The sequence below is a fragment of the Typopeltis vanoorti genome, chromosome 26 (genome assembly GCF_054136105.1).
Source record: "Typopeltis vanoorti isolate ZY-2024b chromosome 26, IOZ_Tvanoo_1.0, whole genome shotgun sequence".
In the NCBI taxonomy this organism is placed as follows: Eukaryota; Metazoa; Arthropoda; class Arachnida; order Uropygi; family Thelyphonidae; genus Typopeltis; species Typopeltis vanoorti.
This window is the reverse complement of record NC_143574.1, coordinates 10,753,044-10,777,038: the sequence shown is the minus strand read 5'-3', so window position 1 is coordinate 10,777,038 and position 23,995 is coordinate 10,753,044. Positions and strand designations below refer to the sequence as shown.

The window sequence follows — 23,995 nt, the reverse complement described above, 5'->3', positions numbered from 1 at the left end:
AATAAATATTTTATTCCAATATATATATATATATTTTTTTTTGCTGTATTAAAATAATTAAAGGTGATAAATAAATTTTTAAATACACAAATAAATTTTTTAGTTGTGTATTTTTTTTTAGTCGTTTATTTGCACATAATCAGATATCAGGTTGGGGGATCGTGATCTATATAAGAGAGTAGATTGCCGAATAACTTTTTATAGAAAAGTAGCTCTCGTAGTAAAAAAGATTGAACACCACTGTTATATAACACCTCCAGGGAGTCCAAAGACTCGTCGAGGGAGGGCACCTGCTCTACAGCTCTCTGTCTCCACCACTCCACTAACCACAACTACCTTCATCATCTACACCAGCGCCATCTACCGCCGACCACCACTATCTTCACAGACAATAACAAACATCCATGCCCACAGCGGGATTCGAACCTGCAACCTTTTGGCTGGAGAGCGGATACGCTAACCACTCTGCCAAACAGGCTGGCAAGGGATGGCCTGCACTTGAATGCAATTGGTATTAGGAGTCTTAAGAAATTATTCATTAGTATGAGACTTAATACAGAGAGTCAGGGAAACTACTTTATGATAAGGGATATGTGTAAGAGTGACTAGTCAGGCAACTATAAAATGATACAAATATGATTAATAATAGAGATGGTTAGGATGAAAATATGACTCTGTGTTTGTCTGGTTCAGACTTATTAAGTGTAAGGATATCTGTATAAGTGAAGCATTAGAGATGAATAGGAATCTGAAAGTTGCCCAACTGGGTCATGCAGACTACATTCGAGAGGTAACTTACTGTCTGTACAAAAATGTCAGGAGTATAAAGAACAAAGGGGTTGAGTTTGTTGCTTTATTGAATACATTGTAGCCTAAACTTATTAACATTAGTGAGACCTGCTCTCAGAGGCAGATATACTAACTGGGACTGAGTATAAAGGATACAGTATCTTTAGGAAGGATAAGGAAAAAAGAGGTGGAACTGGATAGTTATGATAAACACCTAGGACAAAAAATGATATTAAAGCAACTGATATAACCACAAGAAAGAACATACTAATAGCAGAGTTATGAAGGTAACTTATGTTCTTATATTCTTGTATGTTATTTCTTGTGGTTATATCAATTGCTTTAATATTTTTGTTCTAGGTGTTTATCAGAAATTTCCAGCCTCCTCTCATAAGAGAGGAAGGGTGCAATGCTAATGATGAAAGAGTTGAATCTTAGGATGGATAGCTATGATTGCAATATTAGTAACAGTTTTTCATGTAGCAATAAGTCTGAGGCTATTTTGGTGGGGTGAAGTTTGATAAAATCAAATATATGGCAGGGATGTTCCTACAGACCCATGGATAACCTGCAAGTGATGATGATGATGAAATGAATCACAAAATAAACCTCATTGATACTAAATGATTAATCATTATGGTTAATTTTAATTATCCAAACAATGATTTAGAAGCAGTGAAATCTCATGAAAGAATGAATTTGAAAATGACAACTTCCTTAGAGCAGCGTATGACTGAAGGAACTCGAGATCAAAGATTATAAGACTTAATTATAGCATCAGAGGGAACAGGATTATAGTGTACCATCAGGATGTGAGAAAGGTGAAAACATAGGACAGAAGATGCATAGGATTCTGTCCTATGTTTTCACCTTTTCCTACAGCCTTGGCAAGTGACCAGAAGACTTGACTGCCATTTAGACAGAAGACAGAAGACAAGAATCCAATAAATCCAAGCCCTTGCCAAGTCTGGCTTGGATTTATTGATTTTTTATTTTATTTTATTTTATTTTTTTCAGTTGTTATGATCTGTACATAAGCTGAGTGAGAGGCTGGAGTTTTAACTAGATTCACTGTGCATATGCTGAATTTTTGGTTTGGAATAGTGCGATTATCGTCAGAAAACCAGGGATAAGGGTTGAGGATTTTGAGTGGAATGGGACATAAAAGCACTAATCCTAGCGAGAATAATTTCTGTTATTAGATCAGAAGAGTGGAAACATAATCAGACCATGGAAATGAGGCACAGAAGTCTTGAAGGTCATCCCAGTTGGCACTGTTGCAGTAGTACAAGATATAAGGCTGAGAATGACTGGGAGACGAATGATCTGTAGAAAAAGAGACATGGACAAGGTTATGATCAAACTTGTCAAGAGGAGGGCTAACATGAAGTATATTTGGAGGGCGAGCTGGTTAAGAAAAGATCCAAGATGTTGGGAGAATGATGATTATCAGGAATTTTGGTGAGTGGATTGGTGAATTATTTGTGGTACTCATTACTAATAACAAACGGTTTGACTTCTTTTTCAGTTTGGTCTGTAAAGTTGAAGAAGAGAAGCCACTCTGAATTGTGGACCTGAAATCACTAAAGAAGATTATCTCACTGGTAAGGTAATTAGACTGTAAAAAGATAGGACAGGATTGGATAAGATATCAGCACAAGTGCCACAGGAAGGTGAGTGAGAATTAGTTCAATGCCCATAGCTTAGTTATTTGACTTGAGTCACAACACAAGCATGATTTCCTAAGGCAAGGAAATAATTCCATATATAATGGCAAAGGTAGGATTGATGCAGCTGATAAAAGATCAATCAGTATCATGAGATTGATCAGGTACTGTAACGATCTGATCAGGACCAGCTTCCAGAGGTGTTGATCCTTTATTGAGTGAGGACAGCATGTCATTGTTTACACTTTGTCTTGCTTTAGCAATCTACTTGCATAGCAAATGAACTGAGAGCTAAATAAAAGGATATTATTATTATTATTATTGTTTATTATTCACATCACGTGTACAAATTATACTATTCAACTTGTATAATTATGACAATATTTCACAATACAATTCAATGCACAGTACAATGTTACAAAATAAAATTAAAGTATTACTATCATATTCTGTTGGTACTAACACTTATTATGGCTATTATTTTATTATGGTTAATAAACAGTTTTCTCATATATGCAAGTAGAATATAATATATTTCGAATGGTTTCAAAGTTATGATAAGTAATTGGTTTAGAGTAATGCAAGTTAGTTAATGCAAATGTGTATCCAAGGGCCGTAGCCATACTGGTTACTAGAAAAGTAATTAGCTTAAAAAACAGACACTGAGAGTCTGGGAACTGCATCTAAGAGGGTTCCCTTACCAGTTATAATAATGTACATGTTGATATTTTAATTCCTAATTGAATGAACCAATTTGTAAATCAATACCCTTAATTGGTTATGATATATGAGTTGTAATGATCTCTTATACTATACGTTTAAAATAATTGTCAACATTCTTTAATCCCATAAGGTAATTTCTCAATCTTTTTCTGAATATATATTCTGAGGTTATAGATTTAATTTCATTCGGAAGTTTATTATAGCTGCTCGTTGCAACGTACTCGAAAGATTTATGAAAAATTTCTTTGTTAGTCTTAGGTACTTCCAGCGTGCTTCGACCACAGCGCAATCCATAGTCTACATTATATACCAAGAAACTTTCAGTGTTTCTTTTTACATATAACAGACAACCATAGAGATATAGTTTCTGAAATGGTAGAATATTATGAACGATATACAGATCATTGGTTGAATGTGCAAAGTCGGTAGTAGTTATGGCTCTAATTATTTTGTTTTGTATTCTTATTAATGGAAGCAGATTGTTATAATAGTCTCCTCCCCAACAGGTAATGCTATATTGCAGTGAAGAATTTACCCAGGAATAGTATAAACATCTTAAGAATGCTGCATTTACAAATTTTTTTAACATAATATATTCTGTTAATTATGAACCTAAACTTATTTGTTAAGAAAGTGGTGTGGGAGTTCCACTTCAAATTGCTATCAATATGGAGGCCCAAATACTTGACAGTTTTGTTTTTTTGATTAAGCTACATTTACAATTTAGAGTATCACTATATTTCCTTTCATGCCATTTTATAGTTATACTGTGATCTAATTTGTTTGTTAATGTAAAGTACATATATCTCGTTTTGTCAGTATTAACGTTAAATCCGTTGTTGCTAAACCATATACTTATGTGTGATACATCCATTATACCACAATACTACTGGACTTGCACAAGACATCTGACAGGATTTTACATGAGAGACTTTTATAAAAACAGATATAATAGGCACAAGGCACAAGTTAGTAACAAGATTTTGTGATCTATATGAAAGGGATATTTGTGCAGCTTATGGTAAGTGGAGAGACCTTGGGGAGGAGAATTATGTCTGGAAGCTGAATAAACATAAATCGGGTCCAAGTTCTTTTCAAATAGTTTGTGATGGAGTGAATGGAATAAACTGTGAGTGGGATTGTGTCTTCAGTGATTATATTCAAAGAAAGGTATGATAGGTATTTAGGTATCATGTGACCCAGAAAAGGACTTCTCTCAATGAGTTCTTGTGCTCCCTGAGAAGTCCATATAATAACAAAAAATAATAATTGAAAAACCCTTCTAGAACATACTTATTTTCAGTTTTTATGACATTGTTATCACCTGATATCTTTTGTTATGATGTTTCCTCCATTTCTAAGCTGTTCAAATAGCCTACATAACATTTTGCTTTCTTCATAGTATTTGTATTCTATGATGACGATCAGAATGTATAATCCTCACTGCAGGGTGAAGGCCTCTCATTGTAGAGACTGGGTCTTCTTCTCCCACGGTGACCCAGTCCATCTTGAGAGAATGCATATTTGTATATATAAGCAAGTGAATGAAGAAAAATCACAAACATTCATTCATATCCAGGGCAAGATTTGAACCCACGACTTTTGGCTGGAGAGCTGATATGTTAACTACTCAGTCAACCAAGTCAGCTTGTCTTCTATATTATTTTCAAAACTTCTCCTTAGCTATGCCTTATTTTTTTCTCTCTAATCTCTAAGGACACATGCTAACTTACTTCCAGAAACTTTCAATAAGATTTCTTCTTTTCAAGAAAGCTTCTTTAGCTTCTTGAGTATGCATATACCATAATGTTCTGCTTTTTTGTTAATCTTTTTATGCAACTTCACTAGTGTTTTCTATGTGAATCAATCACTCTGGAGTCAAATTCTTCAGATTTTGTCAAAATTTGAATCTCCAAATTTCATCAAAATTTGGTTCTTGTTTTCAAATTTTTCTCCAATAATATTTGATTTTATAATTCACATTTGAAAGCTGTTCAATTCTTTTTAAATCATTCATATATATTTTCATTTTGATATTGATTTTTTATCCTGCTCAACACTAAATGGTGGTTGCAGCTTATTTAAAATTTTCTATATACTCTTGTATCCTCAATCAGTTTGATAATATCGCTATCGATAAGACTTATTTGTTTCCTATTTTGTGGGAGGAAAAGTCTTGATACTCCCAGTGTCATATGGAGATAGCAGGGTTGGATGGTATTGTAAGGTGTAAAGGGAACTCATGTCAAGGCTTCCCAATGATGAGAAGGACTCCATATAGGGAACTCTTGACATGAGTTCTCTACATATGAACATAACCAAATCATTGTGCTGAAGCATGTGTCAGTGATAAACAGTCCAAATCTTGAATGGGAATCCAGATTACCTTCCATTACTAGGCCCCTTGCCTTTTTCTTCACATTTTTCCAGAACATTTTTGTAGGTTTGTGGTTTATTTCCTACTCTGTTTATTGAAGTCACCAACAAGAACCCTATTTTCTTGTTTTTATGTTAGCTTTCTTCTCAAATGATTCAGGATCACACAAATGTCGCATTTTTTCAATTTCCCATTTTGAAATTTGTCTACACCATTCTACTTGAACCGAACCTATTCAAAAAAAAACCTGTATTCATGTTTAGTGTTAAATATCCTACTTAGTTCTTCCTTTCCTGATCAACAATGGGTGATAAATTATCTTGCAGTTAAGTTTTAGGATGCTATGTTTCTGTCCTCCTCATTCGAGTAATACATCATAAGTCAACATAATATTTCTGTAATCCCTTTGTGAACTCCTTTCCATTTATGCTTCTTCCACTGATGGTGTATCTTTGATGCTGTTGAGTATATATGTGAAAAACCTGTTATGCTGTTTTATTTTTTATATCTTGCCTCCAGCATTCCCAAGCAGTCTCCAGATATCAGATGACTTTGTATTTCTTGAATTGTATTTCAATCAAATATACATGCCTTGAATTAATTATTTATGGAAACCTATTTTTTATTTATGATTATTATTATTTTTTTTCAACTTTTAAAAAATTATATGCAGTTTTACTGCTAAATGATCATCCTTGTTACGATATGAGATACAAGAATCTACTAAAGTCTGCGCAGTTAGCCTAGTGGCTTTGCGCTACGCAACCATATGACTGGGGAAGGAGTGTCCCACCAGGTTCAATTCCCGTCGAAGATGTGAGGAATTTGAGGATCTTCCTCAGCCATAGGCCAAGTTAGCTGGTCTTGGACGCGGGCAGTAGGGTTTTTTCCACCAGTTTATCTGTCGTTTTTCATCCCGCAAGCAGGCAAACCGGCCCCGTAAAAATACGCCTCTACAGCCAAAAATATATACCCCCCCAGGGGCAGACTAGGCGACAGGTCGGTTGGGAGTGGTACTAACAAGAAGTCGCATCTAAGTAATACGCGGACCCTACAGAGGAAGCGGGAATAACGCGTAGTGAAAGAAGAAGAAAGAAGATACGAGAATCTACTAAAGAAAGATACAGCATTATAATTTTCAGTGAACTTAAAAAATTATTTACTTCCAACAAATGTACACAGTTGACCATGTACATTTGTTATCTTAATTCTGACTTTATTAATTTCAGAATTAAGATAACATAAAATATGGCTGGATTCATAATATCCCCATTTAAATATCTTGCTTATGCCCAATTGAATAAATACTGATTTTTTGTGTCTTCAATAACTTGAATGGAATAAACTATTCTAATATCTGCCTGTATTATGCAACATAAGAACTGACATCCTTCGTATTACAAGGATGCAATAAATATATTTTTTATTTTTTCATTTAAGTTATCCCTTTTGTTAGAAAAGAAAATGTATAATTAAGTACAAAATTTTAATTTGATAATTCATTATATGGATTAATACTGGCTATAATTCTGGCTTTGTCTATCTACAGAGAGCTGATGGTGTTGCAATTGTACTTCAACGTTTATGAATATGCATTCTGTGATAGCATGTTTGTGTTTTCACAACACAACACTGTGACAGCATTACTGTTTTTTTTTTTTTTATAAGATTATTGTACGGTTTTATTTTGTTACACTCAGAATACCTAATTTTTACATTAAAATGAAAGACTATGTGAGAATGAAAACTATTACAGTACAGCTAATTCATACTTGTACTTGGATGTACAGATCTGTTTACATATGTTTACTGAATGAGTTTGTATATAATTACTCTGAACAGAACTTGATTAATTACTATGTTGTGACTGCAACTAGAATAATTTAAAATAAGGTTTCCTTTTATTGAGTGAATACTTGAATACTTGAATGTGAAATCAGTGTGAAATCATTTACAACAATGCTTGTTAATGTTTCAGCACATAAAGTACGATTACAAAAAATCATCATATATATTTTGAGGTTGTATTTAAGATACATGCAATGTATGTACTGACTTTTTTCATACATTAAATAAATGCATTTGGCTCAAGTGCATTACACTGAATGGTGGGACTATTGCAACACTGGGTTCATTATCCATTATTATTATTATTATTGTTGTATGGGCACCATGGAGTCCGAAGACATAACAAGAGACCAAATCTGACTCTGGCAACCAATTCCACTCATTCAATCTAGTCTTCACAGCCCTACTAATCACAAATTTACTCAACTTTCAGGTATGACCTCTTGTTGGGACAGTTGAGACTGGCCAATGTAGCCAATCAAACTGAGCACAGTAATCCAGATGTGGACACACATCAAGGCCTTATAAATAGGAATAACTCCCTTATCTCTACCTGTTTTTTTAACAGATATTAAGTACATTTTTCAATAGTAAGCAATCTTATGAACTACCTTAGCAACCTTAGTAATATGTCCTCTAAACTTGAACTCTCTGTCTCTTAGAACCTCCATTATGCAAGGGAGGTTCTAAGACTGCATTTTGTCCTCTTTCCATTCGCTTGGAACTCTACCAGAGCTGAGACTTAAATTAAACAAACTAGTTAGAGGCATTTCCAGGCCTCTTGCACATTCCTGCAAAACATGAGCTGATATCCCATCTAATCCCACAGCTGTATTTACATTGAGATTCTGCAATATCCTAAGAACCTCTATTTCATCCACCTTCATTTCCACATCGGTCTCCGTCACATATGTCACAGCAATAGCCTCATTTGGATCATATACCCTTACAAAGTGGTCACCCAGTAATTCAACTATTTTATCTGCTTCTGTCATCATCATCATCACTCATTAAGGTTATTCTTCCATAGTCGTTCTTCTTACTTGCCATATAACAAAAGAACTCTTTGGGATTTCCTTTGGTCTGCTTGACTAGATTCTTCTTATAATCTGATATTGCCTTTCTTACCATGCTGGTCACCTTTCTTGCCTGACCCTTGTACTGTTTGCTCGTCATCTTTCTTCTTATATAACCTCCACAACATGTTCTTCTTCTGTAGCTCATGCTTAGTGATATTACTCATCCATCTAACTCCTACATGATTAACCTTCCTTACCTTAGGTATACATTTTAATATTGCTTCTTCTTGTGTTGTAGTTCCACATACTTCTTGACAGAATATTCCTCATGTTTTAGAATCTCCCAAGACAAAACTGCATGGTCACTTTCACTAATCAGGCAATGTGATGTGGCTTTCTTTTATCCCACCCACTTATCAATGTTTGATTTCAGAGAGAGATAGATCAAGATTATTTTCAATGTCTAAGCAGTAGTCTTGCTTTGTTTTGAAGCAACCATCAAGACAGCCACTGGAGTTAAGTTTTGAGGAAGTGTAGCAAGCATATTCATGGTCTGTGTAATTCAATTATAATGGTGAAAATACAATAATCACTTTTTTACAATATGGTTTCTGCATAACCACTTAATGAGTTTGATTATGCAAGTTTATTACTGAACTCTAACTTGTTTCTTTTAGAGTTTGCATCATTTGGTAAGCAGTCAAAAATTAAGTTTTTAGTGAATAGTCTGTGGTTTTGAGGAAAACTTATATTTCATTCAAATTCTTCTCACTTCATCCCAATCTACCTCATTAAGAATAAAGTTCCCATGCCTAAGAGCATTTACAATTAGCCAAGGTTATTTTTTTTTGGTGATAGCAAAAGTATTCAGGGAAGAGAGATCATCATCCTATCTGTTTTCCAGTGAAAGATCAATGAGTGCAGAAATAGGTTGAGCTGGTGTGGGAGAGAAGAGAGAGAGAAAGAAAATGAAGGCAGTGTGATTGAAGCATTCTCTTCTTGAAAGTATGCAAACAACTGACTCTGCTCAATTTGTTATCCAAATCTAGCATTTGGCTTATATGCTGTTATGGAATAATTTTACGTATAAGAATACTTAAACCAGTGGTCTCAAACAACTGAACTGGTTCAGTTGTTTGAATACTTAAGCCAGTCTTTTAACTTTGGGGCCGGAAGGCGGCCTGCATCCGACCCCGAAGCAATTTTACATGGCCCATGAATACATTTCAATCATGTGCTTGTTGTAAATACAGTGCTTATAGTTTTAGAGACAGAGATATGGACTGAGCTTATGTGCACATAAGCTCAGTCCATATCTACAATTTACAATCAGTAAATTTAGTTCGCCAGTCGACAGTTGGTGGCGCTTCAGTATTCTGGTGTTTCCGATGCACAGCTGAGCAGTTCTTATTGCAATATAGATTGAGACGCACTAACGTACGGCTTATAAAACCTGTTTATTTGTGCTTGTTGTTAGATCTACATTATATCAATACCTACCTATCGTTTAGAATTGTGCATAACTTTTGAGTGTTGCTTTCATACGAAAATTCATCTTGTTGAATTAAAGTTGTAAATAAAATTATAACAGTGATATTATAATAAACTATAATAGTGATATTATAAGTGAATTATAATAAACTGCAAGCCATGTCTTTAACAAAGAGTAAAAGAAAAGTGGACGAAGAAGGACGTGTTTTTGAAGATAAATGGGAAATTATGTGCTTTTGTGGTGTTGTGCACAATAAAATCGTATGTTTTATTTGTAATAAGGGAATATCGGTTCCAAAAGAATACAATTTACATTGCCATTATGAAACAAATCATGAAGAAAAATTTGAAATGTTGGAAGGCAAATTGAGGGAAGAAAAGTTACAGTTTCTGAAATCTGGCTTACAACGACAACAAATTTTTTTTACTGAAGCAAATAAATCCAGTGAAGCAACAGTTCATGCAAGTTTTCTCTCACACACATCATTGCAAAACGATCAAAACCATTTACTGATAGTGAATTCCTTAAAGATTGTTTGATTAAGTCTGCTGAACTTCTTTGTCCTGACAAACAATTATTTAAAAATATTAGTTTGTCAGCCAACACAGTAGCAGAACGTATTAACGAAATCGCTAGTGATTTACGATATCAGTTAAAAGAAAAAAGTATAGATTTTGCAGCATTCTCAACAGCAGTTGATGAGAGTACTGACATCACAGATATAGCACAACTTGCCGTTTTCATACGAGGTATTACTGATGAATTTGAAGTAATTGAGGAATTATTGGAAATAATTCCTATGAAAGGAAAAACTGGTGCAAAGGATATTTTTTCTGAAATAAAAACTGCAATAGATAAATATAAATTAAGTTGGGATAAAATGGTTGGATTTGCAAGTGATGGTGCAGCTGCTATGGTTGGTAAAAAAAATGGAGTAGTGGTAAAATTAAGAAATATAGTGAAAGAAGAAAAATTTCAGAATAAATTTTGCACTATACATGGCATTATTCATCAAGAAGCACTTTGTGCCAAAAGTTTGCAGATGAATAATGTTATGAAAACAGTAACTAAAACAGTAAACTTTATCCATGGATGAGCTCCGAATCATCGAGAATTTGTTGCATTGCTTGAAGAAATTGAAAGTGAGTATGGAGAAATGATGTATTATAACCAGGTAAGGTGGTTAAAATCAAGGAGCTGTATTGAAACGGTTTTTTGATTTAATAAATGAAATCAAAATTTTCATGACACAAAAGAATAAAACTGTCAACGAGCTACATAATGATACATGGATAACAGATTTAGCATTTCTTGTTCACTTAACCAGCCATTTAAATATTCTCAATAAAGAGTTGCAAGGAAAGAATAAACTTATCACTGGCATGTATGCTTGTATTAAAGCTTTTAAAGTTAAAATGTAATTATGGAAACACAACTGGAATTAAAAAATTTCGTACATTTCCTACATCTTAAATCCTGCCCTATTATTTCAAATGAAGAATTTCAAGAATATGCAAAAAAAAATAGCATTATTACAAGAATTTGAAGAAAAATTTAAAGATTTTAATGATTTGGAGTCTGATTTTACATTATTTTCATTACCATTAAAAACGAATGTTAATAATGCACCAGAAAATCTACAAATGGAGCTAATTTGTATATAGATATAAATAGATATGAATAAGATTTATATCTATATAGATATAAATCTTATTCAAAGATTTGAAGATACAGATTTGATTAACTTTTATTCGTACTTGTCAAAAGATGAATACCCTCAGTTACGAATTTTTGCAATAAGAATAATCGCTTTGTTTGGGAGTACATTTATACAGTGGCGCACCCAGAGGGGGAGGGGGGCAAGGGGCCCGGGCACCCCCCAAAGAAAAGGAAAAAACACTAGAAAAATTTCAAAAAATCTTTTCCTAATTCAAATTCATTTTTTTTTATTTATGTTGTGTGCTACTTATGAATTAGCGATCACTGCAGATGCTCAGTTATAGGTCATGCAATATGTAGTGTGTATTCGCAAAACGTCTACTCAACTCAGTCCCCTCCAAGATTAAATCCTGAGTGTGCCACTGCATTTATATGTGAACAGTTTTTTTTCATAGTTGAAAATTAATAAGTCTAAGAAAAGAACCCGATTGACCGATGAACATCTACAATCCGTGATGAAGATAGTTTCTAGTAATTTTTCTCCAAGGCTAAAAACTTTATCAGAATCGAAATGCCATCAAGTTGCAGTAAGAAATAAAGAAGTTTATAATTATTTACATACAAACATATGTATATTTTCTGTATGTGTCAAAGAAAAATTTAATAAATAAAAGAAAGAGAATGGGTTGTCATTATTTATTCTCAAGTTATAAAGGTTATAAAGGAGTGGTATCCATAGATTAGGGGTAAGTACGGTTCAATATATATATATATATATATATTCACTCTCATTTTGTTAAAAAAAAATTCTGGCCCATCAGCTGCTTTCACATTGTGCATTCGGCCCTCATGCAATTCGAGTTTGAGACCACTGACTTAAATGATTCACATAAAACTTGACACATATTTAAAACTGACATTTTCTCCACCAAAAAACTTCAAGTTTTTTTTTTTTTTTTAGAAAAATTAATTATCAAGAAGTCTCATTGAAATCCTTACCTTTTTATGAAATGTAACAAAGGCACTATAATTTGTAGCAGAACAAACAAGAGACACACGACCTCCAAGTTCAACATAAGGCACTGATATAATGGAACGTGCATAAGCACTGGGCAAAGTGAATTTATATGATTCCTCGTGGTTTAATAGTTGAAGGACAACTGAAATTATAAAATAAATATGGTAATAATGATAATGTATGATAAATGGAACTTTACTTATCATGACAAAATGACAGTGACAAGAAATATCATTCATGCTTTTATCATCAGATATATTTACAATCTATAAGCCCTACCTCCAACCTAAGGTAATACAAAAATCATGAAGTGAAAAAAAAAAAAATAAAATAAATAAAAATAAATAATTTCCTATATTATCTATGCTAACTTGCTGAGGAAACATATATCTATGGGAAGTTTTTGGTTTTGAGACCACATTATAATATAAATAAGGAGTTTATTAAAAATAAGCAATTAAAATCCAACAAGTTTCGTGCATCGTAAGACTTATATCATCACGGGTAGTAGTATATAAATGTTTTCTACAACAAAAGCCTATTAACAATTAATTATACATATTAGGTGTTTTTGATAACTTTACGAATGTTAAATATAATTGATAAACTAGAATATAAATGATAAATTCGTTGTTGTATGTGTGTTGGAACATTGCTAGTCGTTGCTATCATGTTCTGTGGTATCATGCATACTATATCCTAGGTCTGTGGCAGTTCAATTTTTGATGAAAGCAAACCATACTTAATGTAAAATTAAACCTTGATTTTTATTGCATTGTGCAGGGATCCAAAGCATTTGTGAAGCTTCTTTAAAATTTCTTATAAAAGTTATTATTAATATATGACATTTTTGTTTGTTGCCAGAGTACTTGATGGACAGTAGTGGTTGTGTAGAATGCCAGGCCTGATTTATGCTCTCTTCTTTTTTGATGTCTTTTACGTGTTCAGACATGCGGATCTCTCCCCACCTTCCTGTCTGGCCTACATAGCAAATGCCACAAGAGCAATGAATCTCATTGATGCCTGGTTTTTCCATGGGGGATGATGTGGAGGTTTTGATGGATGTAGGAATCTTGAGTTTTTGTGTAAAGGTAAAAAAGCCACTTTTCTGTTGTACTCACAGAGAAACGCAGCCACTTTGTCTGTGACATTCTTGATGTAATGCAGCGTGATTACATTCTTGAAATCTTGTTTAAGTACGGGGGTTGCAGGAGATGTATTAAGAATTTTTCTGATTGTCTCGGGTTCAAAATCATTAAGTGTGAGGTTCTGTTTCAGGTAGTGCAGTTCTTCATTCCTTTTGAAGTGCATGATATATTTCCTGAGCTGAGACTCAAATTATACAGATGTAGCCATATTTTCACCTTCTCACTTTTCTTAACTGCTTCTTCCAGCAACCTTTTCATATCCTCTTTCATACTATATTTATCACTACTTAAATAATTTGTGTGCTTATGAGCACTACTAAATATTTTATTTTTCTTTTCTGTTTATCTATTGTCTTAAAGGATATTCATTATATCCTTTAATTTAGCTCTCTGGAAGCTTTATATAGTGACTCTTTGCAAAGCATAAATTTAATTATCAAATCATTGCAGCATATTATTTCTTTTTTCTTATATTCTAATTGGCTTATCTTGCTATTATTACTATTATTTGATAATGTATGAATTTCTGTGTTTTACAGTCTTTTATTGTCTTCCTTATTTTCCTCTTCCTGTCTTAGTTTTTGTAAACATTTTTCTACTTTATCTAACATCTTGGTCAATTGTGTGGGAAGCTTCTGGTACTGAAACCACATTTTAAGGTAAATAACAGGTTCAATAAAAATCAGCAATTATAACCCTACAAGTTTCATAAGTAGTCAGACTTACATCATCAGGGGTACCAGCAAAAAAGTTATATGCAACAAAAGACTAGAAACAATTAATTACTCATATTAGATGTTATCAGAACTTCACAACTGGTACATACAAATAAGTAACCAGAATAAAAATGTTAAATTCATTACTGTATGCATGTTGGAACACTGCTAGTTGTTGTCACATCCATGTAAAAGTGAGTTTGAAGTTATGTGGTGTTTAACAAGATCAAATACATGGTAGGATTTGTTGTTATAGACTCAGGTCTGTAGCAATACCCCAATATACACTGCTTGAAAAGAAGTCAATGGGCACCCCATGGGCAAGATGCAGCATACAATGTAATGAGTGACGCGTTTGTAGCCAGTATAACTTGGGGGAATATGGGGGATGTCATGTTGTAGGCCTATCTGTTTGGCAAATTGTTCACAAATTGGGCCATCCCAGTTCAACAATCAGTAATACCATACTGAGATGGAAGCAAGGGGAGTCAACTGCAAGTGCTACCTACAGTTGATAACCCACCACACACAAATGTGACTGTAGGGTGTTACAAAGGATAATATATAAAAACTGCCATTTGTTGGCTGACTGTTGAATGCAGAGTGTCAGGCACTGACTGGAACACAAACCTGCACAAAAACATTCAGAACTGAGGCTCACAACATGGGTTTCCATGGTAGGACTGCAACATGCAAGCCCACATTTCCTGAACCAATATGCAGTGTCGTCTTCAGTGGTACAAAGAGCATGTTCAGTTGGATGTGGAAGCTTGGAAGGCTGTGTTATGGGGTAATGAATTATGCTACACTCTCTACTGAGCAGATGGATGTGTGTGTTTGTGTGTGTGTGTGGGGGGGGGATGCCTGGTGAACGTCTCTTACCAGAGTGCATAGCGCCTGACTATGAAATCTTAAGGTGGTGGTGTAATGATATGGTCCTGTTTTTTCCTGGTTTGGCCTCAGACTTCTGTTTGTGGTCGATGAACATTGAACTTTGAGAGTTATCTGAATATTCTGGAGAATGCAATACTTCCACTTTGTGGCATTTCTATGGGACTGATCATGAACTTCACCACACTGGCATGGGAAAATGGATGCATCAGTCCAATTAGTAAATGTAAAGTTGTGTGTCTTGGTGTAATGGGATATCAATGGTGTATTATGTCAGTAGGACCAAGTCGGAAGAAACTGACCAGGATAGGAATCTTGGAGTTTTAGTCAACAGGAAATTGAAGCTCAGAGACCATATAGCAGAGATTGCAAATATAACATAAAAGATAACATAGAGGCAATGCTGAAACAAACACTGATATGTAAGAATAAGGAAGTCATTTTGACTCTTTACACCCTCTGTCCAAAAAGAAAGCGAACTTTTGATGGAAAATAAAACACAGGCCAATTATAATTATTCAAATCATTTATTTCAATCAATATACCTCCCTCAGCTTCGATACAGCATTAGGCAGACAATTAATTTGTTGAATGAGTTTTTTTATATAGGTTTTTGGGATACTGTTGAGGGTCGTGGTTACTACCGCTTGAATGTTTTCAATGGTGTCGTATCATTTTCCTTTCATTGGTGAATGAAGTCGGGGGAAGAGAAAGAAGTCACAGGGTGCTAAATCAGGTGAATATGGTGAGTGATTCAACACACAAACTGAGTTTTTACTCAAAAACTATCTCACAATGTTCTAACGGATGGTGCATTATCGTGAAAAAGTGACCAGCTGCCTGCATCACGATATTCATGCCGTATGCGATGAATTCTCACTATCAATCGCTTCAAAACTTCAAGATAAAACTCACCATTGACTGTTTGGCCAGGCGGAATGAATTCTTTGTGGACAATGCCATTGGAACCGTAGAAATGAATCAGCATTGTCTTTACTTTTGACTTCTCCAAGTGACTTATTTTCGGATGCCCCTCTTCTGGTGGTCTCTACTCAGCACCCTGGCACTTCGTTTTGGGCTCATACTCAAGGCACTATGTTTCGTCACCAGTAATGATCGTTTTAAGGAAGTTTGAGTCCTTACGAGCGGTTTTAATGAGGTCCTTGCAGTGTTCAATTCAATACATTTTTTTTTGGTCGTCGATCAACTTATGGGGAACAAATTGCGAATTCAATTTATGAAGGCACAAACTCTCAGTCAAAATGTTGTGCACAGTTGATTTTGGAATCCCCAATTCATCTTCAATCAATCACAAGGACGATTTTGGGTTTTCTTTGATGAAATCATGCACTTTTTGGATGTTAATTTTGCTCAGTCCAGTTTTTGGATGGCCTGGCTTTTCGTCGTCCTCAAGTGTCTCACGACCACTTTGAAATCGCTTAAACTACTTATAAACTTGAGTATGGGATAAACATTCATCACCATATGCTTTTGGAAGCATTTGATGCATTTTGGTAAAACTTTTACCAAGTTTAACACAAAAGTCAATCGCAGCTCTGTTTGAAACTCATTTTCCGACCGTTCGTCAAAATACACTGTCACTCTTGGCACTATAACTCGGTTTCTAATGAAACAAATGTCATAAACAGTTGACACTACACTAACGAAGGTTGCCACTTTCGACAACAAAACGATACAACAGGTGGCACCACTAGTTTCTCCCATTTTCGAAAAGTTTGGTTTCTTTTTGGACAGAGGGTGTACAAGGCTTTGATATGTCCTTATCTGGACTACTGTGTCTGTCTTGGTTTCCAGATGATATTGGGACTGTGGAAAGCAGACTATGAAGAGAGATTAAGAATTTGTAGATTGCAGCCCCTAGCAGACTGAAGAAAGAGGGGTGATGTGGTAGAGATGTACAAACTTTTGAGAGGGTCATACAGAATAGCAGGAAATGGAAGTTTTCATTTTATGGAGGGAGAAGAGAGTATGAGTGGGCATCCATGGAAGTTGAGAATGAATGAATGCTGTCAGGAAAGGAGTGAGAGCTAGTTTTTCTCTCAGAGAGGAGAGGTTAGGTTAGGGAAGCCAAAGGCAATGAGCAGGGGGATGCAAATAAGGGTATATGCAGGAACCCTTCGGGGTTAGTACGAGAATGATCAAAAAATGTTGAATGCAAATGGCGCATCAGGGAATAGGGGTGAAGAGCTATGGCATTAGTTGGTTTGACTTTGTAAACATGTTTTGGCATTAGCAAGTTATAGTTAGAAATAGACTGTCAGGACTACCATATTTTTAGGCAGAATGGGGTGAGGGATACTGCTGATGATAGAGGAAGAATTGTGAAAGTCACTGCATTTCAGGCTATCTAGTGTGAGACAGCAAAACATGACAACAAAACATATAGTCAACGTCATTGAGAAATGAAAGGGAGCAAAGAAGATGGCATGTATCAGCAAATCAGATTAGTAAATGCAAGGCTAATTATTATTATTATGAGAAACCTTAACTAAAACAAAGATTGGAAGGAAATGGAATTTTGGCCACTAAGAGACAATTACATGACTGTGAGGATCTAATATTTGTGGATTCAGTGATAGCACCAGAGGATTTGTACATAACTAAGGTAGACATTTTGCATTTCAAAGAGAATAATCATGCAGCTTGACCTAGGATCTTGACCTGAATTGTCCAATAAGAAATGATATATGTGCAATAGCACTAGTGATTATGACAAGCTTAGACAGCAGCAGCTTGAGCTGGAGCAGTATAATAGCATAAGAAACTGACAGGGAAGATTATTGTACACGAATATATGAGAAATGAAGGGGTGTTTGAGAGAAGCATTATAAGATTATATGCACAGTTTTAGATGGATAAATCAGGTGGGAGTTAAATAGTTGAGTAACATCATTAAAAGCAGTCAAGTAATATAAAAAGAAAGGTGATCAGCAAATTAATGAGCAGTGCAAAGGCAAACAAAGGCAAAAAGAGTAACTAGTATGATAAAGAAGCTAAAATTACATTATGAGAGGAAATTAGCTGAACAGGGAACAGTTATTACCAAAGAGTTTTTTTTTTTACTGCATGAGTAAAAGTAAAGATGGTCATAGCAGAATAACTTTTAATGAATGCTGATGCTATTGAGGTGGCAGAAGGAGTACTTAAATTATAGGGATCACTTTGCAAGGGTGCATATCCAAGTGGTGATAAGAAGTAATGTGAGAGTAGAGGTAGATGAAGTGGTGGTACTCAGAATATGACAAAATCTCAACATGAATACCACCATGGAATTGGAATTAGATGGGATATCAGACCATGTGCAAAGAGAATGTGCAAGAATATTGGCTGGAGCTCTGACCAAGCTCTTTAATTTAAGTCTTAATGCAGGCAGCAGAAAGAGGGCAAAACAGTTCCAAGGCAGAGGTAACAGATTAAGATCAGTATTGCTGGAGAGATTAGTTATCTCTGATGGTTAAGGGTAATGGAAAAGCTGGTTAAGGGCAGAATTCAGGAATGGGTGAAGAGGAATATGATCCTCAAGATGCTGCATGGTTTTGCAAAAGACATGCCTTAGGACTCAATTTCGATAATAAAGTGACTTTTCTGTCGGATTAAACTATGAAACTTCTGGACTCGACAAAGGCATTTCATAGGATACCAAATGTAACTCCGATGTAAACTGAAGCAAAGAGGAATGGATGTGAACTGGTTGGGATTGTTATCCCACTAAGAGATCAAATAGTAGAAAAATAGCACATAGTGGAGTGGAATTCCAAAGAAGACAGGTGATAGTGGTATATGCCACAGAGCTCTATACTTGGGCTGTTGCTATTTAATTTGTACATTAATGATATTGTGAATGATCTGGAAGAGAACATCCAGATATTTGCTGATAATGCTAATCTGGAGACAATAATATTTAAGATGGTGATGTAGAGAATCTGCAGGATGTAAATAGATTGACAAAGGATAATTGTAGCCAGTTAGATTTGGTGAAGAGTAAAAGTATGTTCTCTGTCATAGAAAGATTACTGTGTATTATACTGATGGAAGTGAATGAGGGAAATCTATGAGGGGCTAGGGATTTTGAAGTAATTGTGGACAGGAAGTTGTAGTTTAGAGGACATACAGTAAAAGTGAACAAAATGGCTATAAAGATGACTTGGATGTTAAATACACTAGCAAGCAGAGATAATATGGCTTTAATATGGTCACATATTCATACTACTATTTGGTTGCCTGGGTTTCTTGGGAATGTGGAAGTGTTGGAGAGGATCCAAAAAGGTAAGTGACCAAAATGGTGAATTGGTCTGTAAGTGCTCCCTATGAGGGTAGACTAAAGGTTTGTGTATTATAAATAATAGATGATAGGTGGGAAAGAGGGGATATGATAGAAACATATGTTACAAAAAGGGTGTTATAGAATAAATGAAGAAATTTTCAATACATGGCAAAGAAAGTAGAGAACAAGGGATCACCTAACAAAGTTCAGAAAGCATGAGGTAAGCAAGGATGTGAGGACAAAATTTTTGCTTGGAGAATGGTGAATGAGTTGACTAGTTGCAAGAAGAGTTTTGGAGTGTTTTGCCAATGAATGAGTTTAAGAAGTGATATGATAGGTATGGTGTGAATGATGATTAATATGGATCTCATACAATTAATCTAATGATTTTTTAGGAAACTTTAAGGAGACATAGAACTAAATGGTTGATGCAGTGCCTAGTATTCACCTTCCCATGGTATGTCTGCAACTGGGTATCTACTTGGATGCTAAACAAATCCCTGGCAATGTGAGTCAGCCATCAGATTTCATGCTCACAGGTACAATGTCCAGTTATACAAGACTATACATAAGAAGTTATAGCACCAGAGTATTCTGTGTAAATTCAGCTATGCAACTGTAATGAACTAATGAACTGGTACTATCAATGTAAGAAATATCAATGAAAAAGAGGTGGATATATTGCCTTATTCACTATACTAGGGTTCAGTGAAGGAAAAAGGTAGCTACAGTGTTTGCTATTAAACAAGAAGAAAAAACGTTTTAAATAGGATTCAAGTAGAGTAATATTGACAATTTTAAAATGGAAACTGAACAGCAATACTTATATGCCTATGGTCTCATGTAGGTTCTAATGGGAAGAAGTAGACAAATTTCTTTTTTTTTTTCCATTAGAGAAGGTAGCACATTAAAGGAAAGACAAGTTGACTCTTGTTGAAGATCAAAATAGATCTTCAGCAGACATATAGGTGCTATGCTCTGGAAAATTTGGAGAAAAGGACAGCAAATCCTCAGAACGTGGATTATTCATTATTATGTTCCAACACCAGAAATTCAAGTGGAGAGAACACAGATTCAATTACAAGATTTGGTGCTTGTAAAACAAAGAACCAAATCTTAGCTATTTTGTAATATATCAATTCCACACACAAGAAGTGGAACCGCTAATATGTTGGTGCTTGTATTGGTCAGGGGTTATGAGAGAAGGAACTTGTTGATATTATTCTTGAATAACTAAAGGATGTAGTCACTTGGGGGGGGGGGAACACCTCAGAATAGAAGCAGATGGAATGAAAGAGAAAATGCAGGTTCAGTGAGTTTGCAGCTAGGGACAGATGCTTTTTATTTTGAAAAAAAAAGTGGATGAATGATTGATGCCGATACAGTGGAAAAGTACCCATGGATAAGATGACAAAATCTAAAGAAAACATTAAATGATTCAACCAGAGAAGTCTACAATAAAGCTGGTTGCAAAAAAAAAAAAAAAAAAAAAAAAAAAAAAAAAAAAGTTATGAACAATTTTCTTCGTAAGCTATGAATTTCCTGGCATCCAAATAAGCAAATTCATAGCTCAATCACTAATTAACGATGCTCTATAACTGGAGCAATCTAGGCTTGACTCTTATCTAGAAAGTGAGGAACATTTATAAGTAGTTTTCAACTAAAAGTAATTTACCTATCTCATACAGAAGTGACAGGATTTTTTTCTCCAGGAAAGAGATTTTTCATCTCTGAAAACAAACTGGCAAAAGAGCTGTCAACAGATATAGTATGGAAAGTCATACTGATTTTGTCATGATAAGTTACTGGGCGCTTAATATGCTAACAGAAGAGGGACATATACATATATATTATTATAAGTATTATTATTACTACTACCAGAGATCTTGAGGGAATTGGAGACTCATTGAGGGAAGCCCATATCACCCACATCGCTTGCCATACTTATCTTTGAATTTATTTATACTACCTACACTCACAACCACCAAAGGCAATCCATTCCAATCATGCACCACTTTGAGAGAAAAATCTAGCACACACACCCCTTTTTAGACTGCATTCATAACTCAACTCCAAGGATGCCTTCTTGTCCCCTCATCACCCTTCATAAAATAAAAAAATTTAATCTAATGGTATACTATGACTTTTTCAGAAGTTTGTAGGTCTCTACCATATCACCTTTTTTTTCTCCTGTTTACTATTGTCTGCAGACTAGCAATTCTCGATCTATCCTGATAATCTAAATTGCACAGTTCTGATAGATATTTAACACTTTCTCTTTACACACAATCTACCATATCTGCACATAATAGTCCAGATGAGGGCACATTTAGAGCCTTGTAAAGAGGCAAAATTACTTCCTTATTCTTACAGGTCGATATTAATTTTGGAATTTCAATTATCCTCATAGCTGTATTTATTTGCAATCTTCTATATGGTCCTTGAACTTCAACTTCCTATTGTTGGATTCTAAATGAAGAGAAATGAAAATTGTTAATACTTCTTTCAGAATCCAACATAATCCTCCATATCAAAGGCAAGACTTGTAAATATTGTTTGTCTTTTGCTTATAGTGTGTTATTCATATAATTGCCTTGAATTTTGTTTATTATTATTTAATAACATAAAGTAATGCAATAGTAATGCAATAGTAATAAAAAGGCTCTGTATAAAAATATTCTTTTAATTTACTTTATTATATAATAATATTGTAAGAAACTGTATATATATGTTTAATGTACCTTACGTGAACTATGATATTATCTTATTTATCATTACTGAAAGAGAAAGTAATTTTATGTAATTCTTCTGATTGGATTTGATTGGCTGTTGTCAAGGAAACAGAGTTAATTTTAGATAGCGCGTGCATGGAGCGTGAGCCATGGTATTCAAGGGGAGAAGGAGCTGAACTGGCTAGAACCAGATTTTGGCAGGAAGAATGAAGGTATTTTATTGGAAAACGAAAGTAAACAGGGGAGAAAGCTTATGGACAGCAAAGAAGGAAGTAAGGGATGGCAGTAATGGGGATTTGGAAATGGTGTAAATAGATTATGAAAGGACCGGGAAATTAATAGGCAATTCGGAATATTTCTACGGAATTCTAAAATTACGATGAATTCCAGTTGTTTTGAAGAACAGTGCAAGGCTGAATTTAATGCATAGTAATAAATAAGGAATAAGTAGATTACCTAATACGAGTGCATCATGACTTATGAAGCTCTATGTTTAACATTTCAGTTATTATAGTGAAGATTTCTTTTGAATAGTGTTGCATCAGAGTGATAGTTAACCAGTTTTAAGTGTGCCTATAGTGAATCCAATGTGTAAAAGATGTAACCCGGTAAGAGCAGTCCATTTTTTTATATTTCAGCGTGAAGATATAAGAGTTAGCTCCGCCTGATATATCTTAACATTAACTGTGGCATTCTACTAAAAATAGCCGAAGCATGGAGCTTTAAAGTGTTTCCCCCCTTGAAGTGATAACTGCCTCATAATTAAATTAAGTGTTAGTTGACTAAGAGAGAATTAGAGAATTCTACTTTAAGAATAATTACTGTGAGATTCTGCAACATTGAACTGTGTGAACCATCTTCAATTATTCGGATGAATATAGTATTGACAGCTGATGTGCGATGCCTAAAGTTTTATGTTTGTTATGAGTATTTGGACTAAGCTGATTTGCATTATCTTATTTTTAAAGTTTTACTTAAATGTATATGTATAAAATAAATGTTTATTTTATTGGATTCAATTTATTGTTTGCCTGATTTTTCTTCGTTGCACCGCTCATAAAGTTTATCGGACCTTGCAGAAGCCTTAAATATTAATTTTAAACTCGGCGTGTAGAAAAGTGAGATTGCTGAAGTTAGTTGACGATTGATTCCACTATATTATATAGAATAATCTGAATATAGGGTGGCGCAGGATAATATAAATTTCTCTATATTTGGATTAGTAATCAACCAACAATTAATTAAGATAATAAAAAACAGATCATTTAAATAAGAACTACGTTCTAACAAGATGGCGGATTCAGAGCTAGGATGTACGATCCAACACTATCTACTTAAAATTCAAGATCCCTAGTTTGATCAGTTTTTTCCTAGCATAATCTCAACAATATGACATTTGATATTTCATTAAACCAGAGTGCATATTTACTAACAGTGAACTGATAGCCATTTTCACATGTCCACAATTCCAGCTTATGTAAATCATTCTGTAAGTACTGCATGTTACCTGTCAAATCCTTCCTAATGTTGTTAAAGTAAAAATTAAATAACAATGGACCAAGGACTGATTACTGTAGTACTACTAGTCAATTCAAATCTTGCATACCAAAAAAGCACACACCATTTTTTGA

The 23,995-nt window shown here is 34.5% G+C and overlaps 1 protein-coding gene across 2 annotated transcripts in view; it reads right to left on the bottom strand.

Annotated features, from left to right (window-relative positions):
* The window catches only part of LOC150092319 (oxysterol-binding protein-related protein 11-like), a 375,890-nt gene that overhangs the window by 67,625 nt on the left and 284,270 nt on the right, over positions 1–23,995 (bottom strand). For both annotated transcript variants that reach the window (XM_090415181.1, XM_090415180.1), the window contains one exon: positions 12,574–12,734. In XM_090415181.1, the coding sequence (XP_090271307.1) occupies positions 12,574–12,734 (161 nt within the window). The remainder of the gene's footprint in view (positions 1–12,573; positions 12,735–23,995) is intronic.